The sequence below is a fragment of the Leucoraja erinacea genome, chromosome 12 (genome assembly GCF_028641065.1).
Source record: "Leucoraja erinacea ecotype New England chromosome 12, Leri_hhj_1, whole genome shotgun sequence".
Lineage (NCBI taxonomy): Eukaryota > Metazoa > Chordata > Chondrichthyes > Rajiformes > Rajidae > Leucoraja > Leucoraja erinaceus.
In genome coordinates, this window is record NC_073388.1 from 54,206,217 (window position 1) to 54,230,611 (window position 24,395).

General features: G+C 42.8%; 1 protein-coding gene across 2 annotated transcripts in view; it reads left to right on the forward strand.

Annotated features, from left to right (window-relative positions):
- The window catches only part of brwd3 (bromodomain and WD repeat domain containing 3), a 122,279-nt gene extending 102,043 nt beyond the window's left edge, over positions 1–20,236 (forward strand). For both annotated transcript variants that reach the window (XM_055644151.1, XM_055644152.1), the window contains exons 34-40: positions 3,225–3,272; positions 3,740–3,889; positions 4,497–4,649; positions 8,315–8,928; positions 11,415–11,506; positions 13,655–13,813; positions 16,906–20,236. In XM_055644151.1, the coding sequence (XP_055500126.1) occupies positions 3,225–3,272; positions 3,740–3,889; positions 4,497–4,649; positions 8,315–8,928; positions 11,415–11,506; positions 13,655–13,813; positions 16,906–17,498 (1,809 nt within the window). In that variant the 3' untranslated portion in view covers positions 17,499–20,236. The remainder of the gene's footprint in view (positions 1–3,224; positions 3,273–3,739; positions 3,890–4,496; positions 4,650–8,314; positions 8,929–11,414; positions 11,507–13,654; positions 13,814–16,905) is intronic.
- Positions 20,237–24,395: the final 4,159 nt, after the last annotated feature.

The following is a 24,395-nucleotide window of genomic DNA, read 5'->3' on the forward strand; positions in this document are numbered from 1 at the left end:
CATTTTGTGTCTATCCTTGATTTAAACCAGCATCTGCAGTTCTTTTCTACATAAGATGACATTACTGATGCTTCATCCAGTGAGTCTATATCAGAGGACCTAAGAAATAAAATTTTGGCGATCGGCTTGTTGGGAGTGTACGACAAGCCCCCAAATAGTTAGCGGGATTGGAAAGCAAATATGACAAGCGATTGCAGGCAGCTACAAAACTAATGTGGGGGGGGGTTTAAACTTTCCCAATATTGTCTTGGCCTGTCATTGTGCTCAGGGCTTGGACGGTGGAATTTGTGAAATGTTTCCTTGGATACCTTGCAGAGGATACTACATGGGAGAGGACAAACTGGAAAGGATATACTCTTAAGAAATGGAGAAGGACAAGTGACTGAAGTGGTGGTAGGTGTAAACCTTTTGGGCAAGGCAGGTGGGTGTAAGGAAGCGTGGATGACGAGAGAAATTGAATTCTGGTCAGGAAAAAGAAAGAGACATGGGACAGGTCTGGGAAGCTAGAATTAAGTGTTTTCACACGAGGTGTTTTGGGAACTGTGGAAAATACTAATGGTAATCAGAAGGGCAAAATGGGGCTGGAGAGAACTCAGGCAGATAATATTAAGAGAGATACAAAGAGATTTTATAAGTACATTAAGATAATGGCACAACATTAGCCACCCTCCAGTCTTCTGGCACCTCGCCCATACCTAATCATGACTCGTACATTTCAGCCAGGGCACCTACAATTTATTCTCTAGCTTCTCACGGGGTTCTTGGATATGCCTGATCTGGCCCAGGAGATGTATCCACCTTCATATGCCATGATTGAATGACGGAGTAGACCTGATTGGCCGAATGGCCTAATTCTACACCTATCACTTATGATCTACGTTGTTCCTTGACGGTGGTGTCACAGGTAGTCAAGAAGACTTTCAACACATTGGCCTTCATTAATCAGAATATTGAGTATAGGAGTTGGAAGGTCATGTTACAGTTATATAGGATGTTGGTGAGGCCACATTTGGAGTATTGTGTTCAATTTTGGTTACCCATTTTTTGGACAAATGTTTTTAAGGTGGAAAGAGTACAGAGAAGATTCAGGAGGACCTTACCAGGACTCGAGGGTCTAAAGTTATAAGGAAAGGTTGAGCTGGCTAGGACTTTATTCGTTGGAGTGCAGGTGGATGATTTTATAGAGGTGTATAAGATCATTTGAGGATTAGATAGGGTCAATGCATGGAGTCTTTTACCCAGAATAGGGGAATCAAGAACCAAAGGACATAGTTTTAAGATGAGGCAAGAAAGATTTAATAGGAACTTGAGGGACAACATTTTTAGGCAAATGATGGTGAGTGTATGGAACAGGCTGCCAGAATAAGTAGTTGAGGCATGTACTACCACAACATTTAAAAGGCATTTGGACAGGTACATGGATAGGATAGGTTTAGAAGAATATGGTCTTAACACTGGACAGGTTAGACTAGTGTAGATGGGGGGCATGTTGGTCAGAGTGGCAAGTTGGGCCGAAGGGTCTGTTTCCGTGCTGTATGACTATGACTCATTCACACAGTGGCTGGTGGGTACATGGAACAAGCTGCCACAAGGAGTGTTTTAGCCAGGTACTATCCCAATATTTAAAATATTTTTGCACAGCTACATGGTTTAGAAAGATTTAAAACGATATGGGTCAAACACAGCATATGGGACAAGCGTAGAGGCCATCTTGGTCAGAGTGAATGAGTTGGAGGTAAGGGTCTGTTTTTGTGCTTTATGACTGGGGAAGGAGAGGAGTAGAAAAATATTATTTACATGTTTAAAGGATAACTTGGAAAGTTGTAAGACTAAAGACCATATGGAGATAAGTTAAGAGATCAGGGAGTGTGAATACTGACTATTCATGAAGCATTTAAAAGAAACTGGATGAGAAAAAAACATGAGCATGATTGTGGGAATTAATGAGAGTGCAATTCACCTGACCTTGAGAATTCAATTTTAATTGCAGAAGTTGCAAAGTTCCTGGAAGTCATTCTAATCTAATGGGGGTGGAGGAGTTTGCAGTCAGGATGGAAAGGGATTGGGATTAAGAAGTGGCATGCAACAGGAAACTCATGATCTTCCCTGCGCATTGAGTGTAGCTGCTCTGCAAAGCAATCACTCAATCTGTGTTGGTTTAACCACACTAAAGGAGGCCACATTGTAAACACACTGAATGCAGTGGACTAAATTTGAAGAAAAGGAAGTGAATTGCTCCTTCATCTGAAATGATTGAAACAGATCCTGCCTAACCTGCTGCGCTCCTTCAACAGTTTGTTTTTTTTTGCTTAAGATTACAGCATCTGCAGTCTTTTGTGTAGTTTAGTTTAGAGATACAGCATGGAAACAGACCCTTAGGCCCACCAAATCCACACCGACCAACGATCCCTGGACACTATCCAACGCACACTAGGGATAATTTACAATTTACAATTTTACCAAGCCAATGAACCTACAAACCTGTATGTCTTTGGAGTGTGGGAGGAAACCGGAGCACCTGGAGAAAACCCATGCAGTTCACTGGGAGAATGTACAAACTCCTTACAGACAGCACCGGTAGTCGGGATCAAACCTGGGTCTCTGGCACTGTGCCACCGTGCTATCCTTGTGCCCCATAGACTTTATGTCTTTGGCCAAAAAGTTGGAGGGGAGATGAGATGCTCCAGTTTTCTCCCATATCCCAAAGATGTGCAGATTTGTAAATAAACTGGCCTCTGTAAATTGTTCCTGGTGCGTTGGGAGTGGATGCAAAAGTGGGATAACACAGAGCTAGTGTGAACAGGTGATCGATGGTCGCACGGACTCGGGGTGCTGAAGAGCCTGTTTCAATGATGTATCTCAAAACTAAAACTAAATCCCATTCATCTATATCAGTACTCGTACTCTTTACCCTTATCAAAGCCAAAGTTGAAGGTGGTTTGAGACCAGGGAATTTTCGAATTGACTGACATGATTTGTGTTGTTTTTGTGAGCTGAATAATGCTCGCTGCAGGTTTTAAGTCAGTTTGGACCATAAGAAATTCCTTGCCTATGTCTGTGACCAGGCATTCAATCATGCAATGTTTTGCAACAAATGAGTTTACAGGTGTTTGCAGTTAAATGTTAAATCTGGTTCGCAAAATATGCCTGAATAAACTAATCTGCAAAATATTCAGATTTCACCGTAGATTTACTTAGATTCAATCTATTTTTAATATATTTAGGCTTCAGAATTGGATTCAGATGCTCCTGGGACCTCCTCAGACACAATAGTAAGTACACCAATGCAATTATTAAAATAGTTTGTTATTATTTCACTGTTTTATTGAGTTGATTTTCCTTCATTTATGTTTATATATTTCTTGTATAATTATGCCATCAAATTCTGGAGTAAATTAAGGTGGCAAATCTGAGAATTGTGGCGTTGTTCTTGGATTGATAAACAAGATTAACAAATTCACTGAACATCGTGAACACATTCTAAAACTTGAGATTTATTTGTTAATGGTGTTTTTTTCCATTCACTGCAAGAGGGACTTCTCCATTTTCTACACCCTCTTCTTCTGAAGATTTGTCATTTTAAATTACAATTGATACTAACGTAGTTTTCTGTGCCATAAATTTCCAAAGTTTGTATATAATCAAATGCAATGCAATACATCCTCTTTGAATATAATAAATGCCAGCATTTCCCCAACCCAGATAGATAGCTTTTAATTGAATGCATTTGTTTTAACAGTTTTGGCTCCCAAGCCAACTGAATAGAAGACCAGCGTTAAGCGTTGACGTGCATACTTGGAAGGAACAGTGCAAGGAGTTTCTGGATCTTATGTTTCAGCGCGAAGATTCTGAACCTTTCAGGCAGCCAGTAGATCTCTTCGCTTATCCTGTATGTTGATTATATATTTAACAAGTTTTAACAAAGTCAAGAGCACTTCAACTTAAGCTTCCAATTATATTTTAGTATATGGGTTTGTTTGTGGAACTTTGGCGTTGGTATTAAGTATTTGTAACTCATATTGATATTAAATTCTAGTTAGCTAAATTGTGAGTTAAAACATTAACTTCAAAGGAAACGCAGCGGGTCAAGACAGCATCTCTGGAGAGAAGGAATAGATGACATTTTGGGTTGAGACCCTTCTTCAGAGAGGAACTCAGCAGATCAACCAGCATTTGTGAAGGCAAAGAGGTTGACATCAATTTGAAGATGAGACTCTGCTTCGTGACGTTTGTTTTGATTAGACTTGGACTTCATGTTCGGGTCTTATTTATGCCACTTTTTGCAGCAGGAACATCTTGCACGAACTCTGCAATCGTAATGCAAATGTACTCTTTGAATTTAATTATTGAGAATTAACGAAGTAGGTTCTTGAAAAAACACCGAGCTCTCCATGTTCATAAGAAAAAATATTCATAATTGGAACATGTTTTTATTTGATGTTAATCTAGTATTGTTCAGTTGCCATATGTGTTTACATTGCCAATTCCCTTTGTAGGACTACAGGGATATCATAGACACCCCAATGGACTTCAACATGGTGAAAGAAACACTTGAAGCGGAAAATTATGAATCACCTGTGGAGTTTTGCAAGGATGTTCGATTAATATTCAGCAATGCCAAAGCTTACACACCTAACAAGAAATCAAGGGTAAAAAGAATTGTTTTTGGAAAAGCATGGAAAATGCTTACTGTTTTCATTTCCTCACTGAGAGATCAGTTATCAAAAATATTGATCCAATATTTTTCTAGAGAAAATAAACAGTTCTTGGTTCATGAGGTCATAAGTGATAAGAGTGGAATTAGGCCATTCAGCTCATCAAGTCTACTCCGCCATTCAATCAAGGCTAATCGATCTCTCCCTCCTAATCCCATTCTCCTGCCTTCTGCCCAAAACCTCTGACATCTGTATTAATCACGAATCTATCTCTGCCTTAAAAATACCCATTGACTTGGCCTCCGTTGCCTTCTGTGGCAAAGAATTCCACAGATTCATCATCATCTGACTAAAGAAATTTCTCCTCATCTCCTTCCTAAAATAACGTCCTTTAATTATAAGGCTATGACCTCTAGTCCTAGACTCTCCCACTAGTGGAAACATCCACTCTATCTAAGCCTTTCACAATTCTGTATGTTTCAATGAGGTCCCCCCTCATTCTTCTAAACTCCAGTGAGTACAGGCCCAGTGCCGACAAACATTTATCATAGGTTAATCTCATTCCTGGGATCATTCTTGTAAACCTCCTCTGGACCCTCTCGAGAGCCAGCACATCCTTCTTCAGATATGGTGCTCAATAATGCTTACAATATTCTAAATGTGGCCTGTCAAGCACCTTAAACATAGGAATACAGATGAATTCAGGCTTGTGTACCTGAACACAATCTCTTTAAAAGCATAGATACACTGGTCAGTTCCATGTTTTCTTTTGAACCCAAACTGATTGTCAGTAGTAAGGAGATACATTTCTAGCTTTGTTAGCAGTATTCTCTCCAGTACTTTAGACAAGATACTGGCTAATGCAATAGGTCGATAATTGTCAATACTGTTGAGCTTACCAGCCTTGTCTTTAAGCACAGGCACTAACATTACAGACATAATAGCATTTGGCAGGACACCATGAACCAGACAACCATTAAAGCACATGGAAAGCAAAGGGCAGAGCTCATAGCTGGCATATTTTAGATGTTCTGCAGTAATGCAGTCCATACCGCAGGCTTTGTTGTTATCCAACATGTTAATGGCATCATAGACATCTGCTGCCCTAACTATCATATCTGCTGAGAGATCAATATGTTCATGATTGATTCTAACTGGGTTACTTTTAACACAATTAAAAAGGTTACAGTAGTGCTCACGCCAAATCTCAGCTATTTTTTCTGGGCTACTAACACCTTCAAACTTGGCCACAATGCCTATAATCCCCTTGATCAAATCGTTAACATACCACGTGAAGAGTAGCGGCCCCAGCACCAACCCTTGCGGAACTCCACTAGTCACTGGCAGCCAACCAGAAAAATCTGCCATCCAGCCAACTTACTATCCATGCTAATATCTGCCCTTTGATACCGTGGGCTCTCATCTTCCTCAGCAGCCTAATGTGTGGCACCTCATCAAAGGCTTTCTGAAAATCTAAGTGTACAACATCTACTGACTCTCCTTTGTCCTATTTACTTCTTCAAAGAATTCCAGCAAATTTGTCGAGCAAGACCTCCCCTTCACAAAGCCATGCTGACCAGCCTATTTTATCGTGAACTTCTAAATACTCCATAACCTCATCCTTTATAATCGACTCTTAAAATCTTACCAACCACCAGTCGGACTAACCGGCCTGTAGTTCCCACTATTTCCCTTTGCTCCCTTCTTGTGCAGCGTGATAATATGCACACTTTTCCAATCATCTGGGACTACTACTGACTCTTGCCATTCTTGAAATATCACTATCAATGCCTGCACAATCTCTAAAGCCACCTCTTTCAGAACCCTAGGGTGAGATCCATCTGATCCAGGTGACTTATCCACCTTCAGTCCTTTCAGCTTCCAAGCACCTTCTCCCTAGTAATAGCCACTCCACTAACTTCCACCACCTGACTCTCTTTTTAGTTACCTTCTGTTGTTCTTTGAAAGCTTCCCAATCCTCTGGTTTCCTGCTAATCTTTGCTATGTTATGGCCCTTCTCTTTTAGTTTTTTACTGTCTTAGACTTCCTTTCTCAGCCACGGTCACCTCTTTCTTCCTCTTTGGACTGAAAAGATCCAACATCTTCCAGATTATTCCCAGAAATTCCAGCCTTTGCTGTTCCTTTGTCATCCCTGTTAGGGTCCCTTTTCAGTCAACTTTGGCCAGTGCCTCCCTCATGCCTCCAGTCCCCTTTGTTCAGCTGTAATACAGACAGATCCGATTTCACTTTTTCCCCCTTAAATTACAGATTAAAACATCATATTTTGGTCGCCTCCTCCTAATGGTTCCTTTACCTTGAGTTTCCTTATCAAATCCGGTTCATTACATAATGCCAAATCCTGACTTGCCTCTTCCCTGGAAAGGTCCAAGACAAGCTGCTCTAAGAATCCATCTTGGAGGCACTCTATAAATTCCCTTTCTTGGGGTCCAGTACCAGCCTGATTTTCACAGTTTACCTGCATATTGAAATCTCCCATTACCTTTTTTTACATGGCAATTTTATCTCCTGATGTATTTTGTATCCTATATCCTGGTTACTGTTTGGGGGCCTGTAAATAACTCCCATTCGGGTCTTTACCCTGAAATTTCTCAGCTGTATCCACAATAACTCTACATCTTCTGATCCTATGTCACCTCTCGCTAAATTTCATTCCTAACCAACAAAGCTAACTCACTCCCTCTGCCCACTTTTCTGTTTTTCCGATTTGACATAACCTTGAATATTTAGCTCCCAGCTCCGATCCTCTTGCAGCCACGTCTCTGTAATTCCCACAACATCATACCTACCAATCTCTAACTGTGCTACAAGCTCATCCACTTTGTTACTTATACTACGCGCATTCAAATACATCTTTAATTCGGTGTTCACCTCCCTTCTCACACTGGTACCGATTTTACCCGACCTTACTCTCTTATCCCTTCCTGAATTTCCGTTCCATTAATTTGGTAGACTTCTGTAACATTTCCTGCACTCTTCCTTTAACTGCACTCTCCCTTTAACTCCACACTTACACTTCCAATTTCCTGACCCCCCCCCCCACACTGTTTAGTTCATTATTACATATTGCAGGGGAGAAAAGATGAAATACAAAGGAAGCCAGCTAATAATGTTAAAGAGCATAGCAAGAGTTTCTTCAGTTATATAAAGAGCAAGATGGAGGCAAGAGTGGATGTTGGACTGTTGGAGAATGATGCGGGAGAAGTGATAATGGGGAATAAATATTACATATTTACTTATTGAATATAATGCTTTCATCTATTTAGTTGATGTGAGAACATTACCTAATCCTAATATAATGTATTGTGTTTATTCTAATGGACTGCAGCTCAGCAACCTCTTTCAAATATTTCACATCTAATAAATCAAGTGAGAACTCTCAGTGGTTTTCAATAGTTCAGTCAGATTTTTTTTGTGCTTGCTTTTTTTTTACATTATAAGATGTGACTGAATACTTTATTCTTCCATGGACTTGGCCCTACTCCCACAGTGTTAGAGAACAAGTGATTTTAGCGAATCATGAACTTTATGTACGTTTGAAAATAATGGAACCAATCACATTTAGCTTAAATGCTGACGGGATCGAAACTGTAGGATTTTTGTAGATTAATTACTTACTTGGTGTAATTGTTTGGTTGCAGATATACAACATGACACTCAAGTTATCTGCCTTAGTTGAAACTCAAATTAAAAACATCATCTCTAACTATAAACTTGCCTTGAAGTGCCAAAAAAAGATCAAACCAAGACAAAAGTATAGGAAAAGATTCAAGAGCAGCAGCAGTTCACAATCCAGTAGCAAGAGCAGTTCACGGTCTGGCAGCAGGTCCACTTCCCAGTCAAGCAGCAGGAGCAGTTCTCAATCCAGGAGCAGTTCGCGATCCAAAGGCAGGAGCAGTTCTCGATCCAGAAGCAGAAACAGTTCTCGATCCAGAAGCAGAAACAGTTCTCGATCAAGAAGCAGAAACAGTTCTCGATCAAGAAGCAGAAACAGTTCTCGATCCAGAAGCAGAAACAGTTCTCGATCCAGAAGCAGGAGTGGATCTCGATCCAGAAGCAGGAGTGGATCTCGATCCAAAGGCAGGAGCAGTTCTCGATCCAGAAGCAGAAGCGGTTCTCGATCCAGAAGCAGGAGTGGTTCTCGATCCAGAAGCAGGAGCAGTTCTCGGTCCAAAGGCAGGAGCAGTTCTCGAAGCAGAAGCGGTTCTCAATCCAGAAGCAGGAGCGGTTCTCGATCCAGCAGTCGTGCATCCAGGTAAAATAGTAAAAGTATTTACTTTGATTTTTTTTTAATGGTAAACCATAATGTGGGATGTATTTATGCTGCCGAAGAAATCATAAAATGTTCATCTATTTATTATAACAAATACATTAGCGTTTCATTTTTTGCCCATTTCTCACAATAGTGTATTTTTGTTTAATTTGGCTATTGAGAGAAGGAAAACCAGTTAGGTAGAATTGAAGTCAATGGAATTTTAGAAACAGACTACCAGTTACAACTAGGTAGACACAGTTACTACTAGGTCTGAAGAAGGGTTTTGGCACGAAACGTTGCCTATTTCCTTCGCTCCATAGATGCTGCCACACCCGCTGAGTTTCTCCAGCACTTTTGTCTACCTTCTATTTTCCAGCATCTGCAGTTCCTTCTTAAACACAGTTACTACTATATTTGTTTAGTGCATGCATTTGAAGAAAAATGTTTACCCAACAATTTGTGAATGCTCATTGCTCCTCCTGCACAACGAATGTTCTCTGTTGCGGTACCGATGCACTTGGGCCATGACTTGTTAAAATGGTGTAGACTCCATTCTCGCTTCTCACTAATATTGTCGGCTTTGTTGTGAAAAATGTCAGAAGGAAAAAGTTGGCATTCAGGTGGTCTTTTCCATGTGTTTATTAGAGTATATGTCTTATATGTTCACTGACTAAAAACGTTTCATTTGAGAAAATTAGAGGTAACTAGACCAAGTGCAGACCCGTTGGGTCTGTTTCCCCAACTAGCGTTTGCGGGAGGAGGGGGGGGGGGCTGCGGCATCACACTCATACTAACCACCCCCCAAACACACAGGCGGTGGGAGGGGGGAGAGGGAGATGGGGTGGGGTGGGGAGAGAAGAGGGGAGGGAGGGGAGAGGGGGAAGGAGGAAAGGGGAGAGATTGGGGAGGGAGAGGAGAGCGGACAGTGGGAGGTGAGCGGGGAGGGCAGGAAGGGGGGAGAGAGGGGTAGGGGGGTGGGAGATGGGGGAGGGGATGTTAGAGGTGGAGAGAGGAGATGAGGGGAAGGGGAGAGACGGATAGGGGAGGAGGGAGGGGGGAGAGGGGGAAGGGGAAGAATGGGGAGTGAGGCGGACAAGGGTAGTGGGGAGTGGTGCAAGAGAGGGGGAGGGGGGGGGGAGGGAGGAGGGGGGGAAGAGGGGGGAGGGGGTGGGGGAGAGAGGAGGGGGTGGAAGGAGGGAGGGAGGAGGGGGAAGGGGAGAGGGGGAGAGTGGTGGGGGAAAGAGTGGGGAGAGAGGGGGAGGGGGAGGGTAAGAGTGGGAGAGGGGGTAGTGGGAGTGGTGGAAGAGGCAGAGATGGGTAGGGGGAGAGGGGGAAGAGAGGCAGGATGGGGGGAGGGGGGGAGAGGGTGGGGGAAGGGGGGGAGTGAAGTGGAAGAGTGGGGAGGGAAGGGTAGGGGGAGTGGTGGAAGAGGGATAGAGGGGTAGGTGGAAGGGGGTGGGGGAGAGAGGGAAGGGGGTGGGGGGGGGGGAGAGGGGGGGAGAGAGGGGTGGTGAGGGGGAGAGAGGGCTGTGGGAGGGGGAGAGAGGGTGTGGGGAGGAGGGAGATGGTGTAGGGGAGAGAGGGGGAGAGTGTGGAGGGAGGGGGAAGGGGAGGGGGGAGGGGGAAGGGGGTGGGGAGAGAGGGAAAGGGGGTGGGGGGAGAGAGGGATGGGGGGGATGGAGGAGAAGGAGATGGAGAGGGGGAGGAGAGGAGGAGAGGAGGAGAGGGGGAGAGAGGTGTGGTGCTCACTTCAGCTCCAGGCTCTGCTCCAGCACAGGCAGCAGCCTCCCCACCAGGCGCTGGGCGGCGGACATGAACTCGAGGGAGGCCACGGGCGGGGATCGACCTGGGGACCCCGAGCGAGGCGGCGGGCGGGCGGGCGGTTGTCGAACCGGGCTTGGCCCGCGGCAGCAGCCTCCCCACCAGGCGCCAGACCTGAGCGAAGATGTGGATGGGTGTGGACACCGAGCAAGATTTGAATATATAGGAAAGAACGTTTCGGGTCGAGACCCTTTTTCAGACTGAAGGGTCTTGACCCAAAATGACACCCATTCCTTCTCTCCAGAGATGCTGCCTGACCTGCTGAGTTACTGTAGCAAAACTAAGATTTGAATGTTTTGGTTGCAGCCTGTTAAGGGCTGGTTAAGGGCTTTTAAAAATATATGTACATACAAGTTTTAGTTGTGGTAATTGTGGGAATCTGAAAAGTATCAAGAATATCATCAGTGGGATAGTTTATTATCAGCTTAGAGAACAAGAATCCAGGTATGATCATTGAGTAATACAGCGTGGAAACAGGTCCTTCCACCCAACTTGCCAACATGCCCCAGCTGCACTAGACCCATCTGCCTGCATTTGGTCCATATCCCCCCAAAACCTATTATTCCACCATCTATCTAATGGGGAAAGAATAATTTTTAGAAATGTTTGTTTTTGCTGGAATTGGTATTTTATTCTTGTTTACAATTTTGTTTCTTGTCTTTTAGCCACAAACACAGAGCAGCAAACTCTCCTAATACAATTCTGACTTCTTCGCCACCCTATTTTGTAAGAACGATTTCATCAAGATCATCTCCAGGTGAGAGTGGAACTTATAATCAGAAGGTGAATAGTTCATATCTTTCTGAAGAAGGAAGTTTGTGGAATCTGAAACATGCTAGTCAAATAAGCAGGAGGTTAAACATGAAAATAATTACACTCTCACTTGTAATTCTATGAGATGACGCTATAGGTGCTTGATGGTCAATGTGAACTCGGTAGGCTAATGAATCTGTTTCCATGCAATATATAAACCATTTCTATCCATTTGTTAATTATTATTCAATGCCTGTAGGCTTTTTTCAGGCTGAGCCAACCTTTAATTGCCCATCCTTAATTGCCCATTCGAAGCCGGTGATGAGCTGTCGCTTAAACCACTACAATACTTGTTAGGCGGAGAGTTCCAGGACCTTGACCCAGCAACAGTGAAGGAATGGCAATATATTTGCAAGTCGGGATAATACGTGTCTTCCAGATGGTGGTGTTCCCTTGTCTTTTATCTGGTAGAGGTCATTTAGAGCCTACAGGGAGGAAGTCCAAAGACTGGCAGCGTGGTGTTCAGACAACAGCCTCATCCTAAACACCACAAAAACAAAGGAAATTATCATAGACTTCCGTAAGAACAGTGCAGCCCCCAAACCCCTATTCATCAATGGGGACTGTGTGGAAAGGGTCTCAGACTTCAGATTCCTGGGCACACAAATTACGTTGGATCTCTCCTGGACTATAAACACCACCACAGCAGTCAAGAAGGCCCAGCAGCGACTCTACTTTCTGAGGATCCTCAGGAAAAACAACCTGGAGGAGAAGCTGCTGGTGTCCTTCTACCGTTGCTCCATCGAGAGTGTGCTGGGAAGACAAAGATCACGCGCTTGGGGTTCAGACAAACAACCTCATCCTAAACACCACAAAAACTAAAGGAATTTAGGACGTCCCGTGACATGCTGCAGCCCCCAAACCCCATTCATCAATGTGTATTGTATAGCCACATGGTATGCCAGCTGCTCTGCAGCGGACAGGAGAGCCCTTCAAAGGGTCATCAACACCGCACAAAAAAATCACTGGCTGCCCACTGCCTTCCCTGAAGGACATCTTCAGCTCTCGCTGCCTTGGCAGGGCAGCCAACATCCTGAAGGACCCTTCCCACCCTGGACACAACCTGTTCCACCTGCTGCCCTCTGGCAGACGGTACAGGTCTTTCAAAACTCGCACAAACAAACTCAGAGACAGCTTCTACCCCATAGCCATACGTGAACTTAACAATGCAAAATAAGAAATAACACTCACATTCAACTGAATGATTCTACCTCTGCTGCTATTGTTATTTATCTGTAATTTTTTTTTTTATATGTATATATTTTTATCTTTTCTTATATATTTAAAATTGCTCTTGTGAATCGCACCGTGGGATTGACTTTTAAATTTCGTTGTACCATGTGCAATGACAATAAAGAGATTCATTCATTCATTATTTGAACTGTGCTGTCTAAGGAATCTTGGCGAGTTTGCTGTCATGCACCCTGCAGCTGGTACAAACTGCTGCTATTACACGTTGGAGCTGGAGTGAGTAAATGGTTTCAAAAGGACGAGTAAGGTTAAAGTAGATTTTGGTCTGAAACGTCATCAAAGAGACTAAAACTCCAATCAAATAATTACTTAAAGGGGGAAAAGCTTGGGAAATTATATGATATAAATGCAAACCTACGACCTTCCTATAGTCAGTATTGTTTTTTTTTAAGATGGTTTAAGCATGGTGGCAGTGCCTTGTGCATACATTGGGAGGTGTACTGGGGAAGACAAAAGCCCACCGAAATATCCTCTGCATTAAAAAAAATGGACAGATGTCAAACCTATTAAAACTTTAAAATATATATTTAAATTAAATTAAAAAATGAAAGTAATCTGTTATGAAAAAACAACTTAAGTTTAACTCACTTTAAAAATATACATATTAATTTTTTTTTTTGCTGCCATCCACTTTCATCCCAATAATTTCCTGTGTCGTTTAGGTTGTATCTATTCAGCGTGAGTTCTACATGAGTTCTGACAATTGTTGGAGTTCACACTGCACAGCTTGATTCACATTTGACAGACCCATAACATCTACATTAATTTGCTTGAATTAGGAGCAGAAACCTCTTACAGTGAGGCCTGATAACTGCATGTGTAACCCGTTTTATTTTTTCAGCTTCGGAAACAGATGAACTTTCAGGACGATTGAATATTGAGCTTAAACATCCACATGTATTGCCACTTCCTGAGTGGGATGCACAGGATAGGATTCAAAGTGATTCGGAGTCTGAAAATACAAGCATAATCAAGAACACACTTGCACCAGTAAAGCAAGGTAATAGAAGATAAATCTGCCTTGTTGTTCAAGGACTTGTTTTGTGCAGCCATGTCTTGTGAGTGAAGGAAGTAAATGAGAAGCTTCCAGTACTCTGAACCTCAAGGCTACCTCAAGAGTCTGTCTGACCTCTTGGTGGCTGACAATGCTTCAGGTCAAAGGTGGACAGCTCCCTATCTCACTTTTAAAAGCATTTCACTTATCTGCCGTCCCCTTACCTTTGCCTTGCCCTACTTTAACATTTTAATTTGTAAATCAGTCCTATCTTCCACAACTATTTTAAAGCTGATTATGGTCACTGGTCCCATAGAAACATAGAAAATAGGTCCAGGAGGAGGCCATTCGGCCCTTCGAGCCAGCACCGCCATTCATTGTGATCATGGCTGATCGTCCGCAATCAATAACCCGTGCCTGCCTTCTCCCAATATCCCTTGATTACACTAGCCCCTAGAGCTCTATCTAACTCTCTTAAATCCATCCAGTGACTTGACCTCCACTGCCCTCTGTGGCAGGGAATTCCATAAATTCCCAAAGTGTTTCTCTCTCCACACCCCCTCCCCCACTCTAGTAGGGCCATCTACATATTGAAGAATGTTGTAGAACAGAGAGCCCTGGTGAATGTTGCAGAACAGAGAGATCAGAGTACAAGTGCACTGTTCCCTAAAGATGGTAAATCAGGTGGACAGTGTGATGAAGATGGTGTTTGGCCCACTTGCCTTCATAGGGAACGATATTGGGTACAAAGGTTGGAACATTATGATGCAGCTGCATCGGTGAGACCGCACTGTGCAGTTCTAGTTGGCCAGCTATAGGAAGGATGTCATTAAGATGAAAAGTGTGCAAAAAGATGTTCACCAGGATGTTACTGGGCTTGTGGGATTGAGTTATAGGGAGAGGTTGTGTAGGCTGAGACGTTTTATTTGGAGTACAGTAGGCTGAGGTGGTCAAGATCATGAGAGGCATGGATAAAGTGAATGCAGTCTTTCGTCCAGGATAGAATATTTAAAAACGAGAGGGTATAGGCTTAAGGTAAGAGGGAACTCTTAAATCTCTGGAACGATTCACGACTTTTAAGTGCCTGGATGTGACCTGCAGGGCAGCGGGCCTAATGCAGGTAGGTGGGATTTGGGCAGATAGTTTGTGGCGTGGACACAGTGAGCTGAAGGACTCCTATTATCTTTAACTGTTCTATAACTGAAGAATTAAATGTGTTGTCATTTCTGCTTAAATCATTCAGTTTTAATCAGCAAGAGCTGAGGCTTTCTGTTTATGTACATGTTCATTTTCAAATGTTTTCTAAATTTCAAAAAAAAATTGAAAATAGTTTAAATTACCAGCTTACATATCAGGAAATGTTAAAGAACTGTTTTCTTCAGCTTAATCTTAATACTGTTTTTTGTAGCCCACATTTCTCAGACTAAAATCAATCAGATAATTGGTAGGCAATCTGCATTGGATGCGAGGCCCATGCTGTCAGGGTCGGCAAGGTAGGCAGTGCCTACCCTGACTAAAATCATAAAATGATAATTATTAAATATAAATAGTAAAAGCACGGGAGAATTCTGCCTATCTAAGAAATCGATCTCATAGGTGGGCATAATTCTCCCGTGCCTTTCATCCGCAGCACATTTAACACGCGAAAGTATGTGCAACTCTTATCTTAAGAAACAAAGAGAGAAGAATGGAGTTTGTGTACAAATAATGTGGTAAGTACATTTCTTTGAGCTACCGTACTTCCCAGCAATGAAGACGCACCTGCGTCGAAGACGCCCCCCCAATTTAAGTTGCTAAATTTTGAAAAAAGGATGGCGGGAAAGGATCAAGGGTTTGGTTTTGTCCGGGGGTCGGCAACATCGCCAGCATGTCCTGGGACTGGCTGCAGTTCCCAGATCCCTCGCGTCCCCGGGACTGGCTGCATTTACCAGGTCGCTTGCCCCAGGTCTGGCTGTGACACCCAGGTCGGCTGCGTGCCCCGCGAATGGCTGCAGTTCCCAGGTCGGCTCGCTTGCCCCAGGTCTGGCTGTTGCGCCCATGTTGCCTGTGAGCCCCGGGACTAACTGCCGTACCACAGGACTGGCTGCAGTTCCCAGGTCGCCTACCCCGGGACTGTCTGTTGCGCCCAGGTCACCTGCCCCGGGACAAGTAGAGAGAGAGAGCGAGCCCGGAACGAAGCAACCAGCCTTCCGCCCAGAAGCTACCCGCCAACCACCACCTCCACCGGTTGCGCCTGTGCTGAAGGACATCGCGACTGGCTGGCGGGCCGGCCGGCAGAAGATGCTGAGGGTTTGATCCTGACTACGGGTGCTTCCCTCACCGGCCACAATGCGGTAGCTTCACTCCTGGAGCGCCGCAGCAGCAGTGAGTGACTTGCTGGCATGATCCCCGACCTCCTCCTTCTCAACCCTCCTGCCCGTGCTGACCCGGGCCAGACTCCTCACCCACATGTGAAAGGAACTCTCCTTTTACAGCCACTTCCCACTTTACAGCCGCTTCCCATCAGCTGCCAGCAATGAGGAATAGACTTGGCTATCCCTCAATACAGCAACACCGTTCTTGATGTTTCTGTATGGAGGGATAGCCAAGTCTATCTTTCTTGGCTAACAACCTAACTTCGGCCTCCAAGACGCAGGTAAATTTTCGTGCCTTATTTTTGGTTAAAAATAGCGTCTTCATTGCTGGGAAATACGGTATATGTTTTTAAATACTTTATTAAGGGATAAGGCTTTTGAAGACAGATTACTTTATAAAAGTCAACTGACTGCCTACCGGAGGGGAGAACAATCTGCACGTGCCCGGTTTTTAAGATTTTTACACGCGGCACGTAATTACTCACGGCGCGTGCCTGATTAAGACATTCATGTTATTTTCTATTGAGCTTCATGGATTTATAATTCATCCAAAGAACGCTACATGCCATAAAAGTATAATTATGGCCTTAACTTCAGAGCTACTCTTTGTCCTGGGTTGTTACGAGGTTTATAGTGTGGAAAACATTAAAATTTAAATAACTATGACAAATGACAAATAAATTGAATTGAATTGAATTGAATTGAACTATACTAGTTTGCAATTATTGTGTGTTTTCTTTTCAGATCAATTGTCTAGTGGTCCTTTAGTTAATGGCCATGAAATGCGCACATCTACTAAAAGAAAGTTGATGAGTGACTCAGAAGAAAGTGATTTGGACGATACAAATCAGGGGGAGATGGAAGATACCGCACAATTAGACAACGATGCATCAGCCAAATCTGGGTCCGGATCTGAATGCGGGCCAGAATCAGTTTCAGGGGTTGATAAAGATCATGTTGAAGGAGATCATGATTACAGCAAGGTTGTGAGAAGAAAGACAACAGGGAAAGGAAATATAAAAAACAGAGTAGGAGTAAGAAGAAAAAGGAGGAGGAGGAAAGGTTTCAAATTTACCACGCCGACAAACAAATATAAAAGGGCACGACTGTTGGATGATTGGTTTGATGAAGATGAATTGTGCATTGATCGATTAAATAAATGTTCCACAATTAGAACTAGAAACCAAGGCAGAAGAACTGTTTTATATAATGACGACTCTGATGATGGCTTTGTAGCAACTGACGAGCCCCTAAATCTTGGCACGTCAAGATCAGGAAGAATGAGGCGAATGACAGAGAAGGCTAAGGCAAGTCACCTAATGGGATGGAGTCACTGACTGTTAAAGGACAGAACATTTTAAGATGAATTTATTTATACTGCAGGGATTTGATATGCACATTATTTTTACTAATTTATGTGGGAAGAGGGTGTTGATGGGTGAGTGGTGAGGGTATTGCTCAAACTATTATTTTTTGGCAATGGTGCTTATCCAGTCATCAAAATGCACTTCGGTCTCCCAAACCGATGCTAACTGACTGCTCAATCCAACCTCGGATACAGTATATCCTTAATGCATTAGAAAATATCACTGTGTCAGGGTCCTAAAGTCAACATCAGTTATATTTTGGCCACTTTACCACTGCAATTTTTCGCAAATCTGGACGGTGTTTTTATTTATCAAATAAACATGTGACATAATTTAACTAAATTCCAGCCATAACTTCTCCATATACAATAACAAGCATGTTCTGAATTTTGCACAATTCTTCCAGTCTCAGTGGCAGCTATTAAAGGTTTACAACATGACTAATTTCACTAATTAAGATTACACCTTATTTGATCTGCACTGGATTTATTTTTTGATTTAATTCGAATTGTAATATATATTTGTGTTAACCTGTTTTTATTTTGAAGATTAATTTTGTATTCAGTTGTGTATTTTGTCTTCCAGTGATAGCGATAATGAACAAATGAGTGGTGCCTTTGTAAATGTGGTTAATTTATGTATGAGTGATATTTCATGGTGTTTTGTATTAATTTTGAACAAGTTGAGATATATGAACTGCAAAGCTGTTTGAAATGGGTTTTTTTTTCAAATGTTTACATCCACAAAACAGACATTTAAAATTGCCTGTACCTTTTTCATTGTTTTATGTTTTTTTTTTAAATCTTTCCATTTTAATGGTCTTTTCCACTCAACATTACGGTACTGCTTTCCTTCAACAAAGAAATTGAAGATAATTATGTTTTGCAGATTACTTTGTTGCTGCTGATAATGCCTGCGCTTTTGTGCTAAGGAAAGAGACAACCAGTGTAATATCACTAGGTAATTAGAGTATCGCAGCATTGATTATCTAGAAGCTTGACAGTCCTTTTACCAGATCAAAATTGTCAAGTTATTCATTCTGTTTTCATGTTAACTGTGGGCATGTATTTGGGGGACCTTCTTAACACCTCTTTTGCTCTTTATGGCTTATTATACTCTGGTTTTACCTTCTACTTCTAATCCTCCCAGGAAGATGATGATGTTCAGCAACTACAACATTTAATTGAGAATTTGAGCTCAGACTGTTTGAATTGCATGAGAAAATACACTGATTTGTGTAGATGTTTCTTGAAAATGACATCTTATTCTCACTGAAGGAATCCTAACACCAATGGGCATAAGGGACACAGTTATAAACTCCATTAGTTTGTGGGTGGCTTCTAAATTACATCTAATTCACCACTTTCTGTTCACATGCAGCTCTTTACTGAGTGGTCAATATAAGGAATGCCATGTTTATCCAGGTCCAGTACACAGTGCTAGTAAGATTTTCTGAGAAAATCATGATTGTTAATAGATATTAATTCATTTTTAGCAAATTGTACTATTTAAGTTCTGTTCAAACCTGACCCCCCCCCCCCCCCCCCCCCCCCCCCCCCCCCCCCCCCCCCCCCCCCCCTTCCCCCACACACCACCCACCAACACCATCTACTCCATTCCCCAAATGTGAGATTAGCATTGTAGATAAAACTACTTCCTATTTAAAGTGTTTCACTAAAGTTGCTCGAGGAATATGGTTATCTGTACTCGAACTTGTGCAGGAAGATCTGGAGTCCTGTTTATTTTTCTACAGAAAATGTACATTGAACTCATTGTTTCTGTTATTTACTATAGATTCTGCAAATCTTTGTAAACCAGTCAGGATGTTTTGGAAATGCTCTAATCACGGCTGGACAATCAAACTGAATTGTATTGAAATACATTTAAAAATATATATATTCTTATTCAGTAAACATTGAAGTGCAACTCTAGTGAAATAACTTATTAATTCTACTCCAAAGATTTCATACTAAGAAGGTATTGTGTGCTCCATCTTCTCCTGCCCCTTCCTATAAAATCATGTGGAACACTTTCCCAATTCATGAAGAAACAATGTGTGAATTACTTTTACTTATAGCTGTTGATTTGAACCAAAACCTTCCAGAAACGTGGCTTAAAAATGGACCAGATTGTATCAATAAATTGACTTTAAATAGATTTTTCACCAAATCCTTAATATTGGTGGCAGTCATTTTATATATGTTAGCATAAATCTATTTTAAAAAGTCAGCATTTCAGGGATTTTTCTTGCCACTTAGGCAGACCAAACGTAATGTTGATATGCAAACATATACTGTGACATACGTTTGACAATTTTTGTATTGTAAAAAGTGTACATATGTAACCATTTTGTTTATAAAATAGTTACTACACCTGTTTTATAATGTTTTTATTTATGAAATGTTTTTTGCCAAAGTGACTATTTGTATTTAATATGTTTTTGCTGTTTTGGGGGCATTTTATTAATCAGCTGTTGGTTAATTTCCTTCTCATGCTTCACAAACTAAATTCCAAACCCTTGATCTGCTTGGTGGGAGAGCATATTATATAGACTGGATAGGGATGGAGTTTTGGTGGAATATCTAGAAGTCCAGAAAATGGGAATCCTTGATGTGCGGAGTGTATTGTGGGAGGGAAGCCCTCGAGAGGCTGCAAAGGCCTGTTAGCTTTTCTCTACAAGTTTCCTTCCCATGTTTCCCTGGGCCCCATGTGAACATGTTTTCTCTACAAGTTTCCTTCCCATGTGCCCACAGTTAAACTGCAAAGTATGTTAAGCCAAAGGTTGCGAGTCTCATAAGAATAACTAAGTTGCCAACCAACCTCCTGGAAGTGGCTTAATTCACCCCTGTATAAAATCTAATAATGGTCAGTTTGGAACATTTGTAATATATACAAGACCAAGTGCGGACCTGTTGGGCCCGTTCCCCCAAGGCAATATTCCACCACTGACCCGTAGCCCCCAACACCGCAGGCCCGGCTGACGGGTTCCCGTTGTCACGCGAGTCACGGCAGCCTTCCCCCAACTGTGCAGGCGCGGCCGGCAAGTGGAAGCACGACTGTGACGTTTGTTTTGACGCTGTAATCTGTAAAATATAAGATCAATGTGAATGCATCTCTCCCTCTTCAGTCCACTATTTCCAATCTTCATTATCGTTCCTCTCCCCACCCTCCACCATCCTTCCTCTGCTTTCTCCCCTCACCCCTTCCCTCCCCTCCTCCCTCATCCCCTCCACTCCTCCATTACCTCGCCATCCCTCTTCCTGCCTATATCTTCCTCTGTTCCCCCTCATCTCCAGCACTCCCTCCTCCTCCTCTTCACCCTCCTTCCCTCCCTCACCTCTCCCTTCCTTTCCCCTACCCTCAGTCACTCCCTCCCTCCATAACCCCTCCCCCTATCCCCCTGCTATCACTCCCCCACTACTCACCTCCCACTACTCACCTCCCCCACTGCCCTCCCCTCTATCCTCCATTCCCTACCTCTCCATTACCCACCTCCTCTCCATCTATCCTCCCACACCTCCACACCACCCACTTTCCCCTCCTCTCCCCGCCCTCCCTACCCCCTATCCCACCCCTCCCCCACAATGAAAATCGCGATTTTTTTTTTTTTTTTTTTTTTTTTTTTTTTTAATGAACTTTTTTTTGATATATGTTTACTTCCAAAATAGGTAGACTAGCATGTAATAGACGGAGAAAGATGGCTCCACACACACACACTCCTGTTGGGATCAAAAGCAGGAATGATTTATTTTCAAGTCAAAGGCTACTGAATGATTTACTGAGCATGGGTGAGAATGAGTACAGCTCATACGCATAAATTTCATGGATGTTGTCACATCCTTTTCTTTTTGACATTTTGGGATTACATTTCCAACGATCCAACACAAACCAAACCTAAACACTTTTCATAATATTACACTGTAATAATATGGTTTAACTTAACAGAATAAAACAACGGTTCTGTCTTATTTCACAATTTCAACCATAGCCACACTTGTGACGCTTCAATAACACAAAATAATGTTCACATGCTTTCTTCTCATAAGCATGTAGGTACATCACAACAATACATAGAAACATAGAAAATATGTGCAGGAGTAGGCCATTCAGCCCTTCGAGCCTGCACCGCCATTCAATATGATCATGGCTGATCATCCAACTCGGTATCCTGCACCTGCCTTCTCTCCATACCCCCTGATCCCTTTAGCCACAAGGGTCACATTTAACTCCCTCTTAAATATAGCCAATGAACTGGCCTCAACTACCTTCTGTGGCAGAGAATTCCAGAGATTCACCACTCTCTGTGTGAAAAATGTTTTTCTCATCTCGGTCCTAAAAGATTTCCCCCTTATCCATAAACTGTGACCCCTTGTTCTGGACTTCCCCAACATCGGGAACAATCATCCTGCATCTAGCCTGTCCAACCCCTTAAGAATTTTGTACGTTTCTATAAGATCCCCCCTCAATCTTCTAAATTCTAGCGAGTACAAGCCTAGTCTATCCAGTCTTTCTTCATATGAAAGTCCTGACATCCCAGGAATCAGTCTGGTGAACCTTCTCTGTACTCCCTCCATGGCAAGAATGTCTTTCCTCAGATTAGGAGACCAAAACTATACGCAATACTCCAGGTGTAGTCTCACCAATACCCTGTACAACTGCAGTAGAACCTCCCTGCTCCTATACTCAAATCCTTTTGCTATGAATGCTAATTGATATATGTGGTCTTCACTGCCTGCTGCACCTGCATGCCTACCTACAATGACTGGTGTACCATGATACCCAGGTCTCGTTGCATCTCCCCTTTTCCTAATCATCCAGCCTATCCAAGTCACCTTGCAGTCACCTTGCAGCCTCCTAGCATCCTCTTGCAGCCTCCTAGCATCCTCAAAACACATTACTTCTTGACATACTCGCTGAACCTTTCCGGCGGTCTGACAGCTCTTCCTGACCTTGTCTTTGTGATGGTGTTTCTTTCCGAAGTGTCTTTCTTTTTATTCTGTGCATCACTTCTAGTTTCTTCTCTTGTGTCACTTTGTTCTTGTTTAGATTTCTCTGTGTTATGAGTTTCACATGTTGCATCTTTTTCTGGTGATGCATGTTTTGTTGTTTTTTCTGTGTCAGCTCAGGTTGCAAAGGTGTCTCAGTCTTCTCCACGTCTGGTGGTTTCTCTGGAGTTATGTGTGGGGGTAGTTCTCTGGTCTTCAGATCCACTCGATTACGTAGGATTAGAAGTCCTGTCTCGACTTTGTATGCTCTCCAGTTGTTTCTGATGCTCTCTGCCATCTAGTATCTCCTAGCTTATAAGGTTTGAGTCTTACGACATCACCTCCTTCCAGGATTGGCAGATCCTTATCATGTTGGTTGTAGATTTTTGTCTGTTTTCCTTGCAAATCCTTCATCTTTTTCCTCTCTTACTCAATCTCAGCACCACGTGGTTTGAGGAAGTTTGATGTAATTGGAAGTGTCGTTCTTGTTCTCCTTCCATGTAGTTTTTGTGCAGGACTACTGTTTACTCCTTGTGCAGGTGTGTTGCGCAATTCCAGTATTGCCAGGTAGACGTCTGTCTGAAGAAGGGTTTCGACCTGAAAAGTTGCCTATTTCCTTTGCTCCATAGATACTGCCTCACCCGCTGAGTTTCTCCAGCATTTTTGTCTACCTTCGATTTTCCACCATCTGCAGTTCCTTCTTAAATATCTGTCTTGGAGTGGGTGGTTTTCTTCAGTACTCGCTCATATCTTTGTGTAGAGTGACAGGGATTACAACTCTATCTCCTCTGAATACTAGGCCGTCTTGCACACTCAACTCATCTCTGACGTCGAAGTATGGTTGTGTTGCCTCTGGGACTTCTGCTCTGTGATCTTTGGATTTCTGTTGGATTGGTTGGGTTGGGCATCTCTAGGATAGCCTGGATCTTTTTCAGATCTGTAACTATGTCCAAGAAATGTGAAACAAGTAGTTTTCAGTACTGACTTCTTTCAGTTCAAGCTTGATGCGTTTGTCTCTGCATCGCTGAAGAAGATCTTGCAGTCTTGCATTGTGATTCCTTTCTGCATCTTCTCTGGTGTCCCCTACACCGAATAGGATGATGTCATCTGCAACACATTCCACTCCCTTTAATCCTTCGAGGGCTTGTTGCAGCTTCTTCTGGAAGATCTCTACACTTACTTTCAATCCAAATGGCAACCTCTTCCAGCGATATCTCCCAACAGGGGTGTTCATGGTTGCTAGGAAACTGCTCACCTCATCTAATTCGCAGTGGGGGTATCCTGATTTCAGATCTAATTTGGAGAAAATCTTCGCCTTGGACTACCTCTATGGACTGGTAGTCTGTGGATCTCTGTTTTCAGGACTTTGTTGAGGGGTCTAGGATCTACGCAGAATCTCAACTCTGTGCTGTCCTTTTTCACCATAACGACCAGCCTGCTACACCACTCAGTTGGTTCGTCGACTTTAGTCAAGATGTCCTGCTCAACCAGCTTCATGAGACCGTTCATGGCCTACTCTTTCATGGCTACAGGTACCAGCTTTGCAGAACTCTGTGATGGGGTCACATCCTCTGTCCTAGTTACCAACTTGACCTTGCCTGGTAGTCTCCAGGTCTTTTGTCATCAAGGACATCTTTGTAGCTCTTGAGTAATGAGTCAACCTCGCTAACAGCATTCAGGCTCTTGAAATTCTCGTACTGAACCATGATGAGTTTCATCTGTTGTGCAGCTTTGCCACTCAGGAGTGGTGTGAGCCAGCCTTTCTCGACCACTATGACGTGAACACGGTACTTCTTGTTCATCTTGTTCCGGAGTATGACTTTTGTCCTACCTTCTGCCAGCAGGTTGGATCTGTTGTACATCTTTAAGATTATTTTCTCTC